The sequence below is a fragment of the Haematobia irritans genome, chromosome 1 (genome assembly GCF_050003625.1).
Source record: "Haematobia irritans isolate KBUSLIRL chromosome 1, ASM5000362v1, whole genome shotgun sequence".
NCBI classification, from domain to species: Eukaryota; Metazoa; Arthropoda; class Insecta; order Diptera; family Muscidae; genus Haematobia; species Haematobia irritans.
The window spans coordinates 271293007-271309154 of NC_134397.1; the positions used below are offsets into that span (position 1 = coordinate 271293007).

Here is a 16148-nt window from a genome sequence, read left to right on the forward strand (position 1 = left end):
CTTGTGTTTCGGGGATATAAGTTAGAAACTGTTTAGGGTATTTCGTGTAGGGGTATTCATATCAATTGCATATAATTAGGGATGCATAAATCATTCACGAATAATACAAATCAGGTCCACTTGATAATCCAAGAACTATTAACTAACTAAGCCACAATAACATAAGACAGTCAAACTTTTCCACAATAAGTCTTCACGGGGTAATGAAATGACTTCACTATCAGAAACTATGTAACTTCAAATTTTCGATTTTTTTAGAAATATTAAAGAATATTAGTTTGAGTTACACTTCAATATGGTTTCTTCAAAAAATCTGCAAATAACAAATAATAAAACTATTGTATACAAATTATACATTTTCCACTTTTATTTAAAACTTGCTTCAAAAGTTTCGTGACCCAATGCGAACTTTATGATTTTTTTATTTTATTAATTACCTAGAAATATAAAGATTTTTATTGCGTGATGCAATGAACCATTCGAAGCCTTTTCCTTTTACTGCTCAATTGCTCGTCTTCCACTCGTTACCTTAAAAAATACATAGTAGTTTTAATCAAAGTTTCTTCTTTTTAAAGTTTAAAAAGCGGATTCCATTAACTATTTAGCATATTTAGTATTTTTTCGTCTGGATATATCTAGACGTTGTTTTCAAATCAACATTTGGATGTTTCCCATACCAATGAATATTTTTTCACTATTCTAGGGATCTATAGTAAAGGGTGATTTGTTAAGAGCTTGATAACTTTTTTTTAAAAAAAAACGCATAAAATTTGCAAAATCTCATCGGTTCTTTATTTGAAACGTTAGATTGGTCCATGACATTTACTTTTTGAAGATAATTTCATTTAAATGTTGACCGCGGCTGCGTCTTAGGTGGTCCATTCGGAAAGTCCAATTTTGGGCAACTTTTTCGAGCATTTCGGCCGGAATAGCCCGAATTTCTTCGGAAATGTTGTCTTCCAAAGCTGGAATAGTTGCTGTCTTATTTCTGTAGACTTTAGACTTGACGTAGCCCCACAAAAAATAGTCTAAAGGCGTCAAATCGCATGATCTTGGTGGCCAACTTACCGGTCCATTTCTTGAGATGAATTGTTCTCCGAAGTTTTCCCTCAAAATGGCCATAGAATCGCGAGCTGTGTGGCATGTAGCGCCATCTTGTTGAAACCACATGTCAACCAAGTTCAGTTCTTCCATTTTTGGCAACAAAAAGTTTGTTAGCATCGAACGATAGCGATCGCCATTCACCGTAACGTTGCGTCCAACAGCATCTTTGAAAAAATACGGTCCAATGATTCCACCAGCGTACAAACCACACCAAACAGTGCATTTTTCGGGATGCATGGGCAGTTCTTGAACGGCTTCTGGTTGCTCTTCACTCCAAATGCGGCAATTTTGCTTATTTACGTAGCCATTCAACCAGAAATGAGCCTCATCGCTGAACAAAATTTATCGATAAAAAAGCGGATTTTCTGCCAACTTTTCTAGGGCCCATTCACTGAAAATTCGACGTTGTGGCAGATCGTTCGGCTATTCATGATGAAATGTCAAAGCATACTGAGCATCTTTCTCTTTGACACCATGTCTGAAATCCCACGTGATCTGTCAAATACTAATGCATGAAAATCCTAACCTCAAAAGAATCACCCTTTATAAACCAATAATCGATTTTTCGACTATTCGATTATTGAATTTTAATCAAAAATCGATTTTCGATTATTTTCACCAATCAAAATTCGAATATTCGATTTTTCATAATCGAATTTCATAGAAATAATGAGTATACAAAATATTCGATTTTATGGTATCTATTTGTCTTTTTGTTAGCGTTATCAACAATAGTTGGTAAGAAATGCCAAAAACTAGTGTTCCAGTCAAACATGTTAATTTTTTTAAGTTGTTTAATATATTTTTAAAATAAAATTTTTAACATGTACGTGTCATTTATTATTATTTCCTTAAATATTTATTTAATATATTTTGAAAATGTTCAATCTGAAATTTTCAACATGTTATCATTACCCGTATAAATGCAAGGAAATTGAAAAAAACAAAGGATTAATTTCCACCAATTTGATATTTGATTTAATCAAGTCAACATTTTTATTCTTATTGGTAATATAATAAAACTTAAGAAATATATGATAGTCAAAATTAAAAATTAGTTGAAAATCTAAAATCGATTTTGCGATTATTTTAAGGTTAATAATCGACTTCGACTTTTTTAGATTTTCATGCCAAAATTCGAATAATCGATTAATCGATTTTCGATTAATAGATCCCTACACTATTCCATTCGCTCCTAACAAGTGGCAACTACACATCTTTATAAGAAATCAGTGTCTCGCAAGTGTCACATTTTCCAGTTTCTGTATGACTTTATTCGAGATGAAGTCGTATTTTATTTATTTTTTTCATGCAGTTTTAAAACAATTTTCCAAAACGTTCATAAAATTGAAGATACTGAGTATTAATTTACTATTAACGAGTACTAAAAATAGTAATCAGTAACGAGTACTTGTAATCAAATACTTGTAAATATAAAAAACGTTGTAGGGTGAATTCCAAACTGCTTATCTCTCGTTTATTTCTTCAGTATTGTTGATAATTTAGTTTTTTTTCGAGGGATATGATACTGCATTATCGGCTCATTGAACATTAGAAATTACTGCTATATTTACTCTTTTATTTTTATTCTATGGTAGAATGGAATTATCAAATTGTTAAAAAAAATAATTGAAAACTATAAAATGAAATTTTAAAAACCGAAGTTTTATAAAATATGTTATATTCATATAAGAAATAATTTTCTTATATCCATATGTATGCTTCAAAAAAACTTTTTCTTATAAACAATAATTCCCTATAAAAAAAACGCATATATTTTTTTTTTACTTTTATATTTTCGTACCTTTTTTTGAGGGAGATCATGCTGCATTATCGGTTCATTGAACACCAGAAATTAATGCTAAATTTACTATTACACTTTCTTCTCCTGTTTATTTTCATTTCCCAACATTGGGGATATTCCGCAACATCATTTTCAGTGCAAAAAGCTGCGTTTTGAGCACTTGAGACAAAAATCTTTACATTCCATACAAACCTTTACTATATAGAAAGTCATTGAAAGGAGTTCAATATGCAAGAAAGTAAGAATGAAAAAACAGTATTTATCAAATCAAATAATTATTAGGAGTGCTTCATTTTATAGAAGTTCACCTTAAGTTCGAAGGCATATGGTAAAACAAGCACAATATTGAGCACATATAAACTATTCATAATATCAGACAGTAAAACAGGCGTTAATGAAATGAGTAGGGTATGCTTCTATAAGATTTTCTTGATTATCAGCATTGTGGAACATTCTAGTTTGACATATTAAAATTGATTACATTGATCACTTGTGGATCATTCATAATGACGAGAAAATTTAATGCATAATTAATTATTAATTTATTTGAGAAACATATTATTCGTCATATAAGATGTCCATGTTGTTGGTTAAAACTAGGACTGTCAACCGGGATAAATACCGTCCCGAAATCCCACGACTTTCGGGACGGGATTTATCCCGAATCCCGGAATTTTTTATTTTGAATCACGTGATTTTTCCCGATCCCGAAAAAATAATTCCAATTGATTAAAATTGTGGGTTTTTATAATTGTTTATTAATAAATTGAAATCTTCACTCCAACGGCCCTTAGATTTCATACCCGACAAACGGAGTTAAAACAAGTAAGGAAAGTCTAAAGTCGGGCGGGGCCGACTATATTATACCCTGCACCACTTTGTAAATCCACATTTTCGATACTATATCAAATCCGTCAAATGTGTTGGGTGCTATATATAAAGGTTTTTGTCCCAAATACATACATTTAAATCTGACTCCATCTGAACAAAATTTATAATCTGTAGACTTAAAATTTAAGTCGGCTAATGCCCTGGGATGGTACACTATGTTAGTAAAAAATATGGGAAACATTTTAATCTGAACCCAAAGTGTATTTATGATTTATCGGTCGATAGATATGTATTAGAAATAAAGGAAAATTTGAGTTACTTTTACAAGTTTCCGACTTAGCAGTGGCGATTTTATAAGGAAAATGTGGGTATTTTGGTAATTTTTTCCCAAATCGGAATAGCAATTTCAACCAATTTTGAGATGCATAATTGGTATTTTAATTCTACTCCCTGTGCAAAATTTCATATAAATCGGTCTACAACTTTGAACTCTGTGGTCATATGAGGGAAAATCGGGCGAAAGATATATATGGGAGCTATATCTAAATCTGAACCGATTTCAATCAAATTTAGCACACTTGTCTACACTACTTATTGTACTCCTAGTGCAAAATTTCAACCAAATTGGGCTAAAACTCTGGCTTCTGGGGCCATATAAGTCTATATCGGGCGAAAGATGTATATGAGAGCTAAATCTCAATCTGAACCGATTTCAATCAAATTTGGCACACCTGACTATAGTACTTATGGTTCTCCTGGTGCAAAATTTCAACCAAATTAGGGTAAAACTCTAAATCTGAACCGATTTCTTCCAAAATCAATAGGGTTCTATTCTGACCCAAAACAGGAACTTGTGACAATTTGAAGGCGATTGGACTTAAACTGCAACCTAGACTTTGATCACACAAATGTGTTCACAGACAGACGGACGGACGGACAGACGGGCATGGCTAGATCGACTCAGGGACCCACCCTGAGCATTATTGCCAAAGACACCATGTGTCTATCTCGTCATCGAAAACTTCGGGATCCCGAAAAAAAAAATCCCAGAAAATCCCGGGATTCCATATTTTGAAATCCCGAATCCTGAGATTTTTAAAAATCGTTCCCGAATGACAGCCCTAGTTAAAACTCGTTGTCCTTAAAGCGGGATAATAAGTTCGCACTGTTACTTTTCGTTACTGTTACTTTTCTTTCTAAAGCTTTCTAAAGCAAAGTATAATAACGTTTTCGTTAACCATTAGTTTGGGATTTCACTGTGAATATCGACTTCATTGCTATTTTTATATATAATTTCAAACTTTATATATCATTAGAAACTTTTATAAAAATGTTACTTTTGAAGCCATTTCCTTCATTTCTTAGGCATATTTCGGTCCATTTAAAGTTGGTTCCAAAGTTCGCGTTTCACATGTGAATTAAAAAAATACCAACAATTAATAAAATTATATGTTTTTTTAGTTCTCATTAAAGTTCAAATTAAAATTGGTTTGGATTCCGAGAGTATCTCGATTTTTCATTATTAGATTAATAAATTCTAGTGACTTGAGATTCCGAATATCGGAAAATGGAGGACAATCTTTATATCAGTTCTACGTTCAAAGATAGTTTTTGAGAAATTACCTATAGAAAACTAAATGCATTCAATATTGTTCCTGGAAAATACAATGATTTATATTACTTTTTTTTGTTATTATCTCAGTTTTTAGTTTAAAATCTCTTCATTTAGAACCAATAAAAATAATAATAATAATATAAAAAATCGTAATATACGTGATGTCGACAAAATTAAATGAAAGGTATTTACACAACGCACGCTTCACAAATGTTCTGTCATTGGTATTGTAGTAATATGAAATTAGGTTTTTAGGTTTAAGGAATTCCCAAGTCTAACATTCTCCAATTGTAGGTGATTTGAGCAGTTTCTTCCACAAAACAAAAAAATCCCCTGAAAATTATAAATTAAGAAATTATGAATTCTGAACAAAATTCATACATAAAATGAATAAAATTGTATTACAAAATTTATAACAAAACCATATATTATTCGGCTTATTTGAAATAAAACAAAATTTGACTAAAAATTTTATTGATAATCCGTATAATTGAAAACAGGCGATTTTTGCAAGTTGTATACCAGAGATTATAGACTTGATTGGAACAAGAGCCAAATATGGGGGCACATTAAAAAATGAAAAGGGTCGAAGGTGAGAATCTCCATATTTAAAAATAACAAACAAAATCGAACAAATATATTTTTAAACAAAAATCATAAAAATTGTTATACAGAAAAATACATGAAACTAGAAACATATAAAAATTGATGTGAAATTTGCTTAAAAAACCAACGTTTTTTCATTAGAAAAAAAAAACACCACTTGAGTTTTTGTTGTTTTGATTTAAAAACTATTATAATTTTTATGATTTTTTATTAAAAAAAAAACATATACAAAATAAACACCAAATCAAAATGAAATTTCTGACAAGAGCCATTCATTTAATTTAATCTAAGAGTGTTAACATTATGTAAACTCTCAATAATGTTTGTAAATTAAAAATTTTATGAAGTTTCCAATATAATTTCGAGTTTTATGTTTATTTGCAATCTCATAGTCAACAACACTAAACACTAACTACAAAATATTAAAATTTGCAAAATTTAATTGTATTATCCTTAAATATGAGGAATTATTAGACGAATGTGAAGCTTCATTCAAATAATTGAAATTTTATTTTGATTTTTGTTTTATTTAAGCAAAAATAACAAGAAGAATAGTAAACAAATACCACATACTACATAAAGACATAACACCAATACTTACATGGCCAAAAGTTTAACACCGAATCCTGAATATCATCCAATCAATCTCACATCTTACATAGGCTCCGAGGAACATTTGTTATTTTTTCTGTGATTATTGACACGCATGGAGACCCAGAACTAAACAAAAATTTCAGATAAACCAACAAACATAAATTTTATTTTAGTTTTCCCATTTCCATTTCCGTTTTCCACTAACACTTTCATGTAATAACAAGAAAACCTTTTGCAATAAATCGGTAGTTGAAATTTCGTAATACGAGAAATGGAAGGATATAAGAAGCGGCTTTGTCAGATGTATGCTTCGGTTTCCTTTCTTTTCTCGAAACAATAAGAAAAAAGAAAGAGAATTAGCAAAATCTGTATATTGCTATACTTTCTTGGCTTTCTCTCTCTCTCTTCCTCGCTGTCATTTCTTCTTCTATATTTCGATTTCTCCTGGTCATCTCTGGTTTTCTGTTTCCTTCCTCTGAACTAAACTATCCTCTTAATAAGTTTCTTTTAGTGTCTAAAAATTGCTACATTAATTGAACGTAATTCCATTCGATGATAAATTATGTTTTTTTTTCATAAAAAAAAGAAAATTAAACTAATGTCTCATGTTGCACGCTTTGTGTTTTCGTATTTGTTTGAGTAAGAATTGAAATCAGATTAGAAGATTGGCAACGATTTGCAAAATTTCCAACCGAAAAACTCCATAATTTCATTATCATAAATATTTTGTCGTATTTTCTTTATTTGTAACGATTGGTATTTACAAACATTTATTGTCCCCCATATATACTTACTGTACCTCTATACGTATAAATATATATTTATATATCATTGTGCAGTAATGTTTACCTATAACATTTCATCATAATAAAATAAAAACATATATTTAAAAAAAAAAAAAAATAAAACATTGAAAATATTCAATTGACGTTTGGTGTTTATTGTGTTCTTAAATTAAATAAAACAGTCGTAATAAAAAACTTTTTTTTTGTTATTAGTACCTATTATGATTTCCCTTTATTTCCTCTAATATAATTGGAATAATAATCTAATTAGTTTTCTTTATTTGCTATTATTTATTTTAATAATGCTGAAAATCATATCATTTTCTTTCAAATATTTAAGGAATGTGATATAAGACGATATCATTTGTCGCGTATGAGGTTTTGGCTCAGTGTAATTTGGGTTTTAATCTTCAACTTGTAAATTATCGAAGGTACCATTTGTTAAGGTTTGGAGCCCAAAGGAAACTGGCAGAAAACAAAAACCAGCCGTAGGACTACCCTTGAAGTAATACTTACTGTCAACATTTTTGAATATTTAAGTTTAAAGAGAACTTCACAATCAATAATTTTAATAAGCAGAGAGGGTCGAAGGATTTTTTAGGTTTTTGACAGTCAAAAAGTTGTAAACATCGAACACCTGTATAAAACGTAAAAATAGTAGGAAATGTCATAAACCCTTCTTAAATTCGATTTTAAATTAGTTTTTCAGTATTCGTACATATTTACGAATTTGTAAATTTTGTAATATTAGCATTTTGAGACTTTTCTCGAAAGAAAATTTATAATAATTTTTTATAATAGAAACATACAAAAAAAACGTTTGAATTCAGCTCGTTTTCAAAATATATAAACATGGTCGAACATAAGAAGCGTGAAAAGTCAAAACGCCAAGTTTGCCGTTGTAGGTTTCAATAATGTCGTGTCTGGGCAACATTTAATTTTTTCTTGTTCTTTTTTTTCTCAGATTCATACATTTTTATTCATTCATTAAAAAAAAAAGTAAATTTATATATGTCAAAAACTTCGTGTTTTATATAGGTTTACAACGTTTTCGACGTATACTAAAATACGTCATAAATGTATGTCAAATACGTCCTAGTTTTTGTAATATAATAATGGAAATATTCTGCTTATTAATTGAGTTAAAACCATTTTTCCATGAACTGGCAGAATTTTCGAAGTATGGACATTACCTCAGTATCACGATTAATGTTCAATGGAAATAATTAAAATCTATTCTAATTCCTTGCCGGAAAATGGTATAGTGTTGCCATCGCTTATCAATGTTTTACTAGGCCAGAGAGAATATAAATACAAGAGGCCGAAAATTTCTCTTCTACAAAAACAACAAATGTCAACCGTATAGATGTCGCACAATGCCTACAGCTTTGGTATTACCGACATTGCGGTCGAAGCGCTGTTTTGATAAATTGTTTATAAAGACAACGGCAGTTATAATTTCAAATTGTCTGCCAAAAAAAATTAATAGAATGAAAAGATTTATATAAAATAACATTTGTTATTATAAAGTAGGTTCTACATCCCATTTCCCTTACGTTTCGTAAAGCCGGCAGAGAACTGAATTGGGTGACGCCGACGCAAAATGTATGATATTTGAGAGAAGCGCCGACAAAAACTGCACGATATTAGAGAAATTTCCCTCATGACTGCCTCCTACTGACGCAGTTTCGCTTCACAGTTTCGTTCTCTTGTGTTTTTATTCTCTCTGCTAGGCATTGTTGTGGCCTGGCCACGTGGACAATTTTTTATCTTGGAATAACTCTACAAATAAAAATATATTACATGTTTTTATTCATCTCCAATATTAAATCAATTAAATTAAACAATAATGAAAAAGCTATATCGACCATCAAATACACTGGAAACGAGAAAAGAGGAAATTTTTGCCGACAAGCTTATTGTATTTGTCGCCTATCGCTATGGTTATGTTTATACACTATCTCTTTTTTCTGCACGAAACATATTTAATATTGTGAGATTCCAAATCTCGAGTGTAGCCCTTAAGAGAGTTTCTTTGCTGGTCTTGAAATGCTTGGCCAATATACCCCCGATTCCTGATATTTTGGTGTACATCAGCCATGTTGATTTTATTTCGATATACCCTCAATATATACGTCAGATTCTTCTTCCGAATTAGGGTTTTTTTTCGGGGATTTTGTCATATTTTGACTCCCGCTTTCATCGGATTTTTTTCATAAAAAAAATGATTTTAGTACCATTGGGTAAATTTAAACTTAGCAAAGAGTGTATAAAATAATTTAATTGTTTTTGTTGCTTCTATTACAAAAGCGAAACCACTATACGATAAATGGATCAACCCCAGGACCATTTCCTGTTGTGTATGGGCCAGTCCCAGTTCTGGGGAAAATGTATGGCAGGGACCTGTGTTTGTCATTTACAGGACACGTCTTGGACTCATTCCAAATGACACGTCCTGGGAATATTTAATAGAACCAATCCTCAAGAACCAGTTTGGGACAGACTGAAATATTTTGTTTTGGAATATGTTGAACTCTGTTATTTGTATTTCAGTAAATGTGTAGATTTTAACATAGAGTATATATAGGAAAATTTAGAAATTGCGACAAACTAGACCAGTACCAGCTCTGTGGCAATTATGTACCAATTTCCCATACGGTATGAAGTGAAATAATTTAAATAAATGTTTACTATCTAAGTCCTTATAAATTTTAAATGATTTCGTAGTCTTTTGGTTAATATTAACTAGCGAGTTCGTATAATTCAGCATTTTTCATTTTAACATAGGGTTTATTTTGAAATGCGTGAAAACTCTATATAGGGTAGAACTGATCTAACCATCGTACAATTTTCTTTTATTACTATTACGTTTCCACATAGATTCTTCGTTTTTTTTTTTAAAGTTTTCCAATTTTTATACTACATCAACATAAGTTTTTCTTTGGGTGGGGTTTGTGAAAAAATCCCCGCTCTTACAGGAACGGAAAAAGTCCGAGAAAAAAATCCTAGTCTGAATTGAAACCGCAGGTATGGTGTACAATTCTATCATAGACGTTCCAGACAGTAACATCATTCAATTTCTCTCTTCTTCATTACGAATAGAATTTTCTCAACTCTTCTAAAAAATCAAACTTTTTCCCGGCATTTAAAATTAATCAAATAATTATTTAATTGAATTTTAACATTTTAACTGGTCCCGAGTCTCTAAGTTGCCTAAGGTCAAATTAATGTTAAAATAATAAATAATAAAAAAAATGTTCTGAGAAGTGATACCAGTTTATGAAGGCATTTCACCAGTATTACTAATGTGATATGCTACACTGGTGTAAACAGCTTTGTTCTGTTACCGAAATGCATCATAAAAGTTGAGTTAGCGAAATAATGTCTTAAATACAATGACAGTTTTTGTTATTGTAATTTCTTTTAAACAATAAATCAATTCTTACATTTTCATTGTTTTATAGGCATCAATAAATTTCGAATATTCTGCAGAAAGCCTTGATATGATTTTCAGTATAAAAATTTTCAATATTTTAAATATATAATTAGAAAATGATAGCTTATTCGTACGATAAAATCAAACATAGTGAACTATTAGCTTCTTTTAAAACTTTCATTTTATAAAATTGCCCTAAGAAATATTGTTTTGTGTTATATTTTGTGTTCAATTTCCCCTTCCTTCATTTCAACAAAATGTTTTGTCTCTTAATTGTGTAACTAAATGTCTATAATCCTACCTTAACACAATAAAATTAAATAAAAGAAAAGAAAAACAAATAAATAACTAACACTATCAAAAACTTTTTTTTCAATTATACAAAATTTCTTCTCTAATTCTATATGAAACAGATAATCTTAAATTACCTTGTGACTGTGTTGTAGATATTGGTACATATATATGGTAATAAAAAATATATATTTTTATACGACAAAAACAAAATATTAAACCTTACAAATAGTTTGTGTAAACCTGTGAAAAAATAAATTATTTTCATTGATTTGTAATTATTTAGTATTTTTTAACATTAGTTTCCTTCTTTAAACGATTTGATTTGGTTGTTTCTTCGGCTCTTTGTTATAAAAAAAATACAAAAATATTACTACTTATTTGTATTACATTTTTAGTTTAATTTTAAATTTGAGTTACAAGAAGAAGACATAAGAAAACTACTACTACTATTACTACAACATAAACTATTATCCTTCTGGATGAATGACAAATACAGTAAATAAAAGGGAAGGTGGAAAAATAAAAGGAATACAACTCCAACTTCAATCATGCAAATGTGTGTAAATGCGGTACAGTGTCCCAAACCTAAAAACAAATTAAAACACAAAACAGCTAGGCCCTTTCCACACAAAACATTACATATAAGGGATAAAGTAATTACATATTCCCTCATAGACACTCAATAGAGTTCTGCTGAACAGTTTTAGTAGGTATGTAATTAACATTTAAGGATCAAGCACCCAGTGTTTATACTATACAGCACCTCTAAATACAATTTAAGTTAAAAACATTTAGATTTTATACAGCATTGGTAATTAGAATATTGAATGACAATAATAAATACCATAGAAAGTTCTCGTAATAAGATTTTGAAAAGCAGGACCTCTTACATAGGACTTCATTGTTGATCTTTATTTGAATATTTTAACATACATACATTTAGATGATTCAGTATACGTATAATTTTCCTTCATCAATTATTTTTATTGAATTTTAATAGTAAAAAGAATTTTTGTCCATAAAAATTAGATTTACTTAATAATGAAAAGAAATGCGTGGCCAGGCATATTGTACAATTTTTGTAATTTGCAAAATACTGTTACAATCTGCTTTACATCAATCCAATTTTTTTTATTCAAATATTGTAACTACATATCGTATCAAACAATATTATGTTTTGCAATTTTAACATCAATCTAAAATAAGAAAAAAAAAAAAATAATAAAATTAGTTTGTTTCAAGTAGTTTTGTTCATAGATCATCATTCAAAAACATCCACAAAAAAAAATGTTCGCTCAAGTAAGTTTTTATTTGAAGCAATTTATGGGCTAAACGAAACACCCAATACTCGTGTATGATACAACAAATGTTCACCAATTTTAAAGCAAATTAAAAATAATCGAAAATTTTCATTAGATCCATTTAGAAATCACTATCTGACCACCATAATCTACACCATCATTCCACCACTACCACCACCACCATATTTAAGTCTAGTCTCTTAACATTCATTTCAAACTCATTCTTCCATTCAATGCGAAAAAAGAGGAATTTTGAAAATATTCATTTTTCAAATACATTTCACATACAATATTTAGAGTAGTAGGCTTGAAGTTTAAAGTTTTTGAGTTTGTTAATTCTCTATGTTTGTTCTTTTTTTTTTTGCACGAGACACACACGCGTACCTAGTGCACTTTGTTGTGCTAGAATTTGCATGAGGAATGCATCAAAGTTTGTTTGATAATTTGTAGCAATTTATTGTACATACATATATACGTGATTTGGTAGTTATGATCACATACAAAAGTTAAATAAGCAAATTTTCCCCAGCATGATGATGATAATAGCCAATTAGTTTTTCTGCAAAGAGTGTAATAAACAAATTCACAACGTAACCTAAATTATTTGTAATTGCATATAAACTTGATAATATTTGAAAAATAATTTACGGTCAATCTCGCGCATGATTCTTTTTCAATCAAACCAATATGGCTGGTGCAAGCCTATATCAACACAACAACATTGAGTAACCCGGCAAAAATAGCGTCGCCAAAAAAGTAATGAAAATGTTCTTTTTGGATCCGGAAGTGGTGCAAAATTGACGCAGAAGCGATGAATTTAACATGGGCTTGTCATAGGACAGAAGTCCTCCATTTCAACAGCCGTTGCACTGAATTTGCATCACTTTTTTAGGTGTGATCCAAATTCAATGTTTTGGATGTATATTAAAAAATACTGTGATATTTTGTGAAATAAATAATTTTTATAATTTTTTATAATTTTTAATGGATTCTAACGCTTGTCGGAAACGTTTGACCTCAAATATTTTCAAAAATTCAAAAGTTTTTCAGATTGGATTTAGCATTTTTTTCGACAAAATTTAAATGATTTGTACCATTTTATGAATTCTTACTCTGGTTTTAACCTATTTGAAACAAAAAAACTTTAAATTACCTATTAAAAGTATGAAAAAACCAAGATATAAAAAATCGAATTAAAAGAACTTCCTGGGTAGTTAAAATAAAGAACATCATTGGTAGTGCATCTTCTGGAAGTGCTTTTAAAGTTGTGCATTTGGAAGAACTTCCAAATTTTTTTGCTGGGAATGTGAGGTTGTTGTGTGATTGAGTTAAGTGGTTGAGCAATTTGAGAACAGCATTTTCGTAATTGAATAAGTGGTTGAGCAATTTGAGAACAGCATTTTCGTGATTGAATAAGCATGCTGGTGTTTCGTATTGTATAAAATGTTACATAGTTGTAAAAACTATCAACCCAATTATATATTCTATTTTTTCTTAAAGTAAAATTAAACATAAGTCAATGGATATGGATTAAGGTTGTCCTATGATTAAGTTAAATAGTTCAGGCGTTAAATACTTCTGTTTTTTTTTAATTAATTATCCATTTATAGACCATTATCCATAATTATCCATTAATATTTTACTAAAAGTAAGTTATATGTTAAATCTTCAAACTAGAGTAGAGTGAGTATTTCATTGAAAAGCTCTATAAAATACTAAAATAAAAACATATGTTATAAAAAAAATGTGAACTTTAACCGATTTATAGTTTTGAGCAGACTCTCTGTCGCTTTTGGGAAACGATCACTCTGAAATATGATTCATATGTAACATCTTATTGTGACAGTTGTTATATACGAAGTCCGTAAAAAATGTATCCTTACATATATTTTAGAAGGATACGCAATTGTGATAATATACGAAAAATATACAAAATATTCATAAAGGATAAAAATATATGTTTCATATCAAAGAGTCCTTGTGTACTAATTTCATGCATTACCAATCATTCGTAACCAACATTAGGTAAGGTGCGGCTGTTGTTTGTTATTGCAGGCCTACTTAGAAGTGAAGTTCGTTATGATACCACAGGTGATGAGCTTCTTTTTTTAACAAAGAGTGCTCGCCTTACTTAACTCGACTATAAAGGACCCCCATTACACAAATCGCTGCAATGTTTATCATACATTTGGGTTTATTTGTTCTTAAAGAAACACTTTATAACAAAATTTTATTCGTCTAAATTTGGCTCCGGAAAAAATTCTTTCGGTGTATGAAGTATAATGTGACTACCGCACCTTTAGTGTGAATGTTCTGCATTTTGTGTGAGGCGTAATGAAATTTTAGGGGCATATATATATAGCTTCAGATTACTGTGGACCTTAAACTGTCTGCTAATGTTTTGGGAAAAATCAGGTTAGTTGAACACATGTAAATGGTCGACTGGGTTCAACGGTAAAAACTAGAAGTGTCTATATGTATTAGGTATATGTCTATATGTAATAAGTATATTTAGTAAATGTGGTATCACAATCACTGAATAATCTAAGTAGGTCTAACCTAACCTAATCCTCTGTAGCTGACGCCGTAGTCTGACAGACACCGCAAAATAAATTTTCGTGCGTATCTTCCTAAAGTACGAAGCATCGATATCTCTGCTCTCCGTACCATTTCTCTTTATTTACAATTTGTTACATTTGGTTGCTTAATAACCATATGTTTTTATGAAAAATATGACCAAAAACTTTTTGATCAGAAATGTTAACGTAGAGGTCTGCTGGAGATCTACGCTACAGAGTAGCAGAGGAAGCTTTGAAACACTCAGAATGATCACTATTTATTGTGAGAAAATCCTTTCTATCAGGTATATTCCCATCTGCCAAGGATACTAATGGCGACACATCTAAGTTTTTTTTTTGTAATAAAGCTTTATGTGCAATGCAAATAATCGATAACACCGCCTCAACGCGAAATTTCTGTACCAAAAGTACCAATGCATTTGTTATGGGTAGCGGTGCATCCTGGGATTGACCAACGTACAGCGAAGGAAATGCATGCAAAACAAAATTGTTAGTACATGGAAATAATTTTCTTTTTGCCAGAAACTAAATATTTTGTACTTTGTTTGTCTAAAGTTTCGCAAGTCGACATAAATCTGTACCTTCACCTTTATGTCGACTCACCAATAAATGTTGGTGATCCCAAATTAGCCCGCGGTAGCGATGGAACCGAGGATGAACCTTGGTTTTAGGATTCCCGTGAATTTTTAGGTCAAAAATTGATAGGCAAAGAGGTTATCTTCTTTTTCGAGAAGCCTCCGAATTCAAAACGTTTTTTTTTTTTTGATAACTCATTATTTAAAAACAACAACTTGTTTTTCTAGGTGTACACTTTTATGCCCGCCATCAATGGTGAAGAGAAGAATATCACTTTTAATGCACAATTAAAAAATAATAAAGTTTATAAACAAATGAAATACAATACTTGCAAAAAATTATAGCAATGTTTGTGTATACATTGCTATAATTTTTTTCTATTATATTTATCCAAATTGTTGTGAATTTGTTTTTATTACACTTTTCCAATACATTGTATTTGTTTTTGTAAATTGTGAACATGCTAATTGCCCATAAATGTGATTGATGTTGTTATACATGTGTAAATTTCATTTAATGTGATGATGCAAAGCAAAGAATGAAAACAAATAACCAAGTTATTTAAAACAAAAAACCAATATAAATACATAAATAAATTCTTGCTGGTTTATCGCAAATATGCC

The 16148-nt window shown here is 30.1% G+C and overlaps 1 protein-coding gene across 48 annotated transcripts in view; it reads left to right on the top strand.

The window, feature by feature from the left end:
- The window catches only part of slo (calcium-activated potassium channel slo), a 165564-nt gene that overhangs the window by 84564 nt on the left and 64852 nt on the right, over positions 1-16148 (top strand). For 7 of the 48 annotated variants that reach the window (XM_075294225.1, XM_075294174.1, XM_075294209.1 and 4 more), the window contains one exon: positions 5855-5946. The exons of the other annotated variants lie outside the window; for them this stretch is intronic. In XM_075294225.1, the coding sequence (XP_075150340.1) occupies positions 5855-5946 (92 nt within the window). The remainder of the gene's footprint in view (positions 1-5854; positions 5947-16148) is intronic. 48 annotated transcript variants of the gene reach the window in all.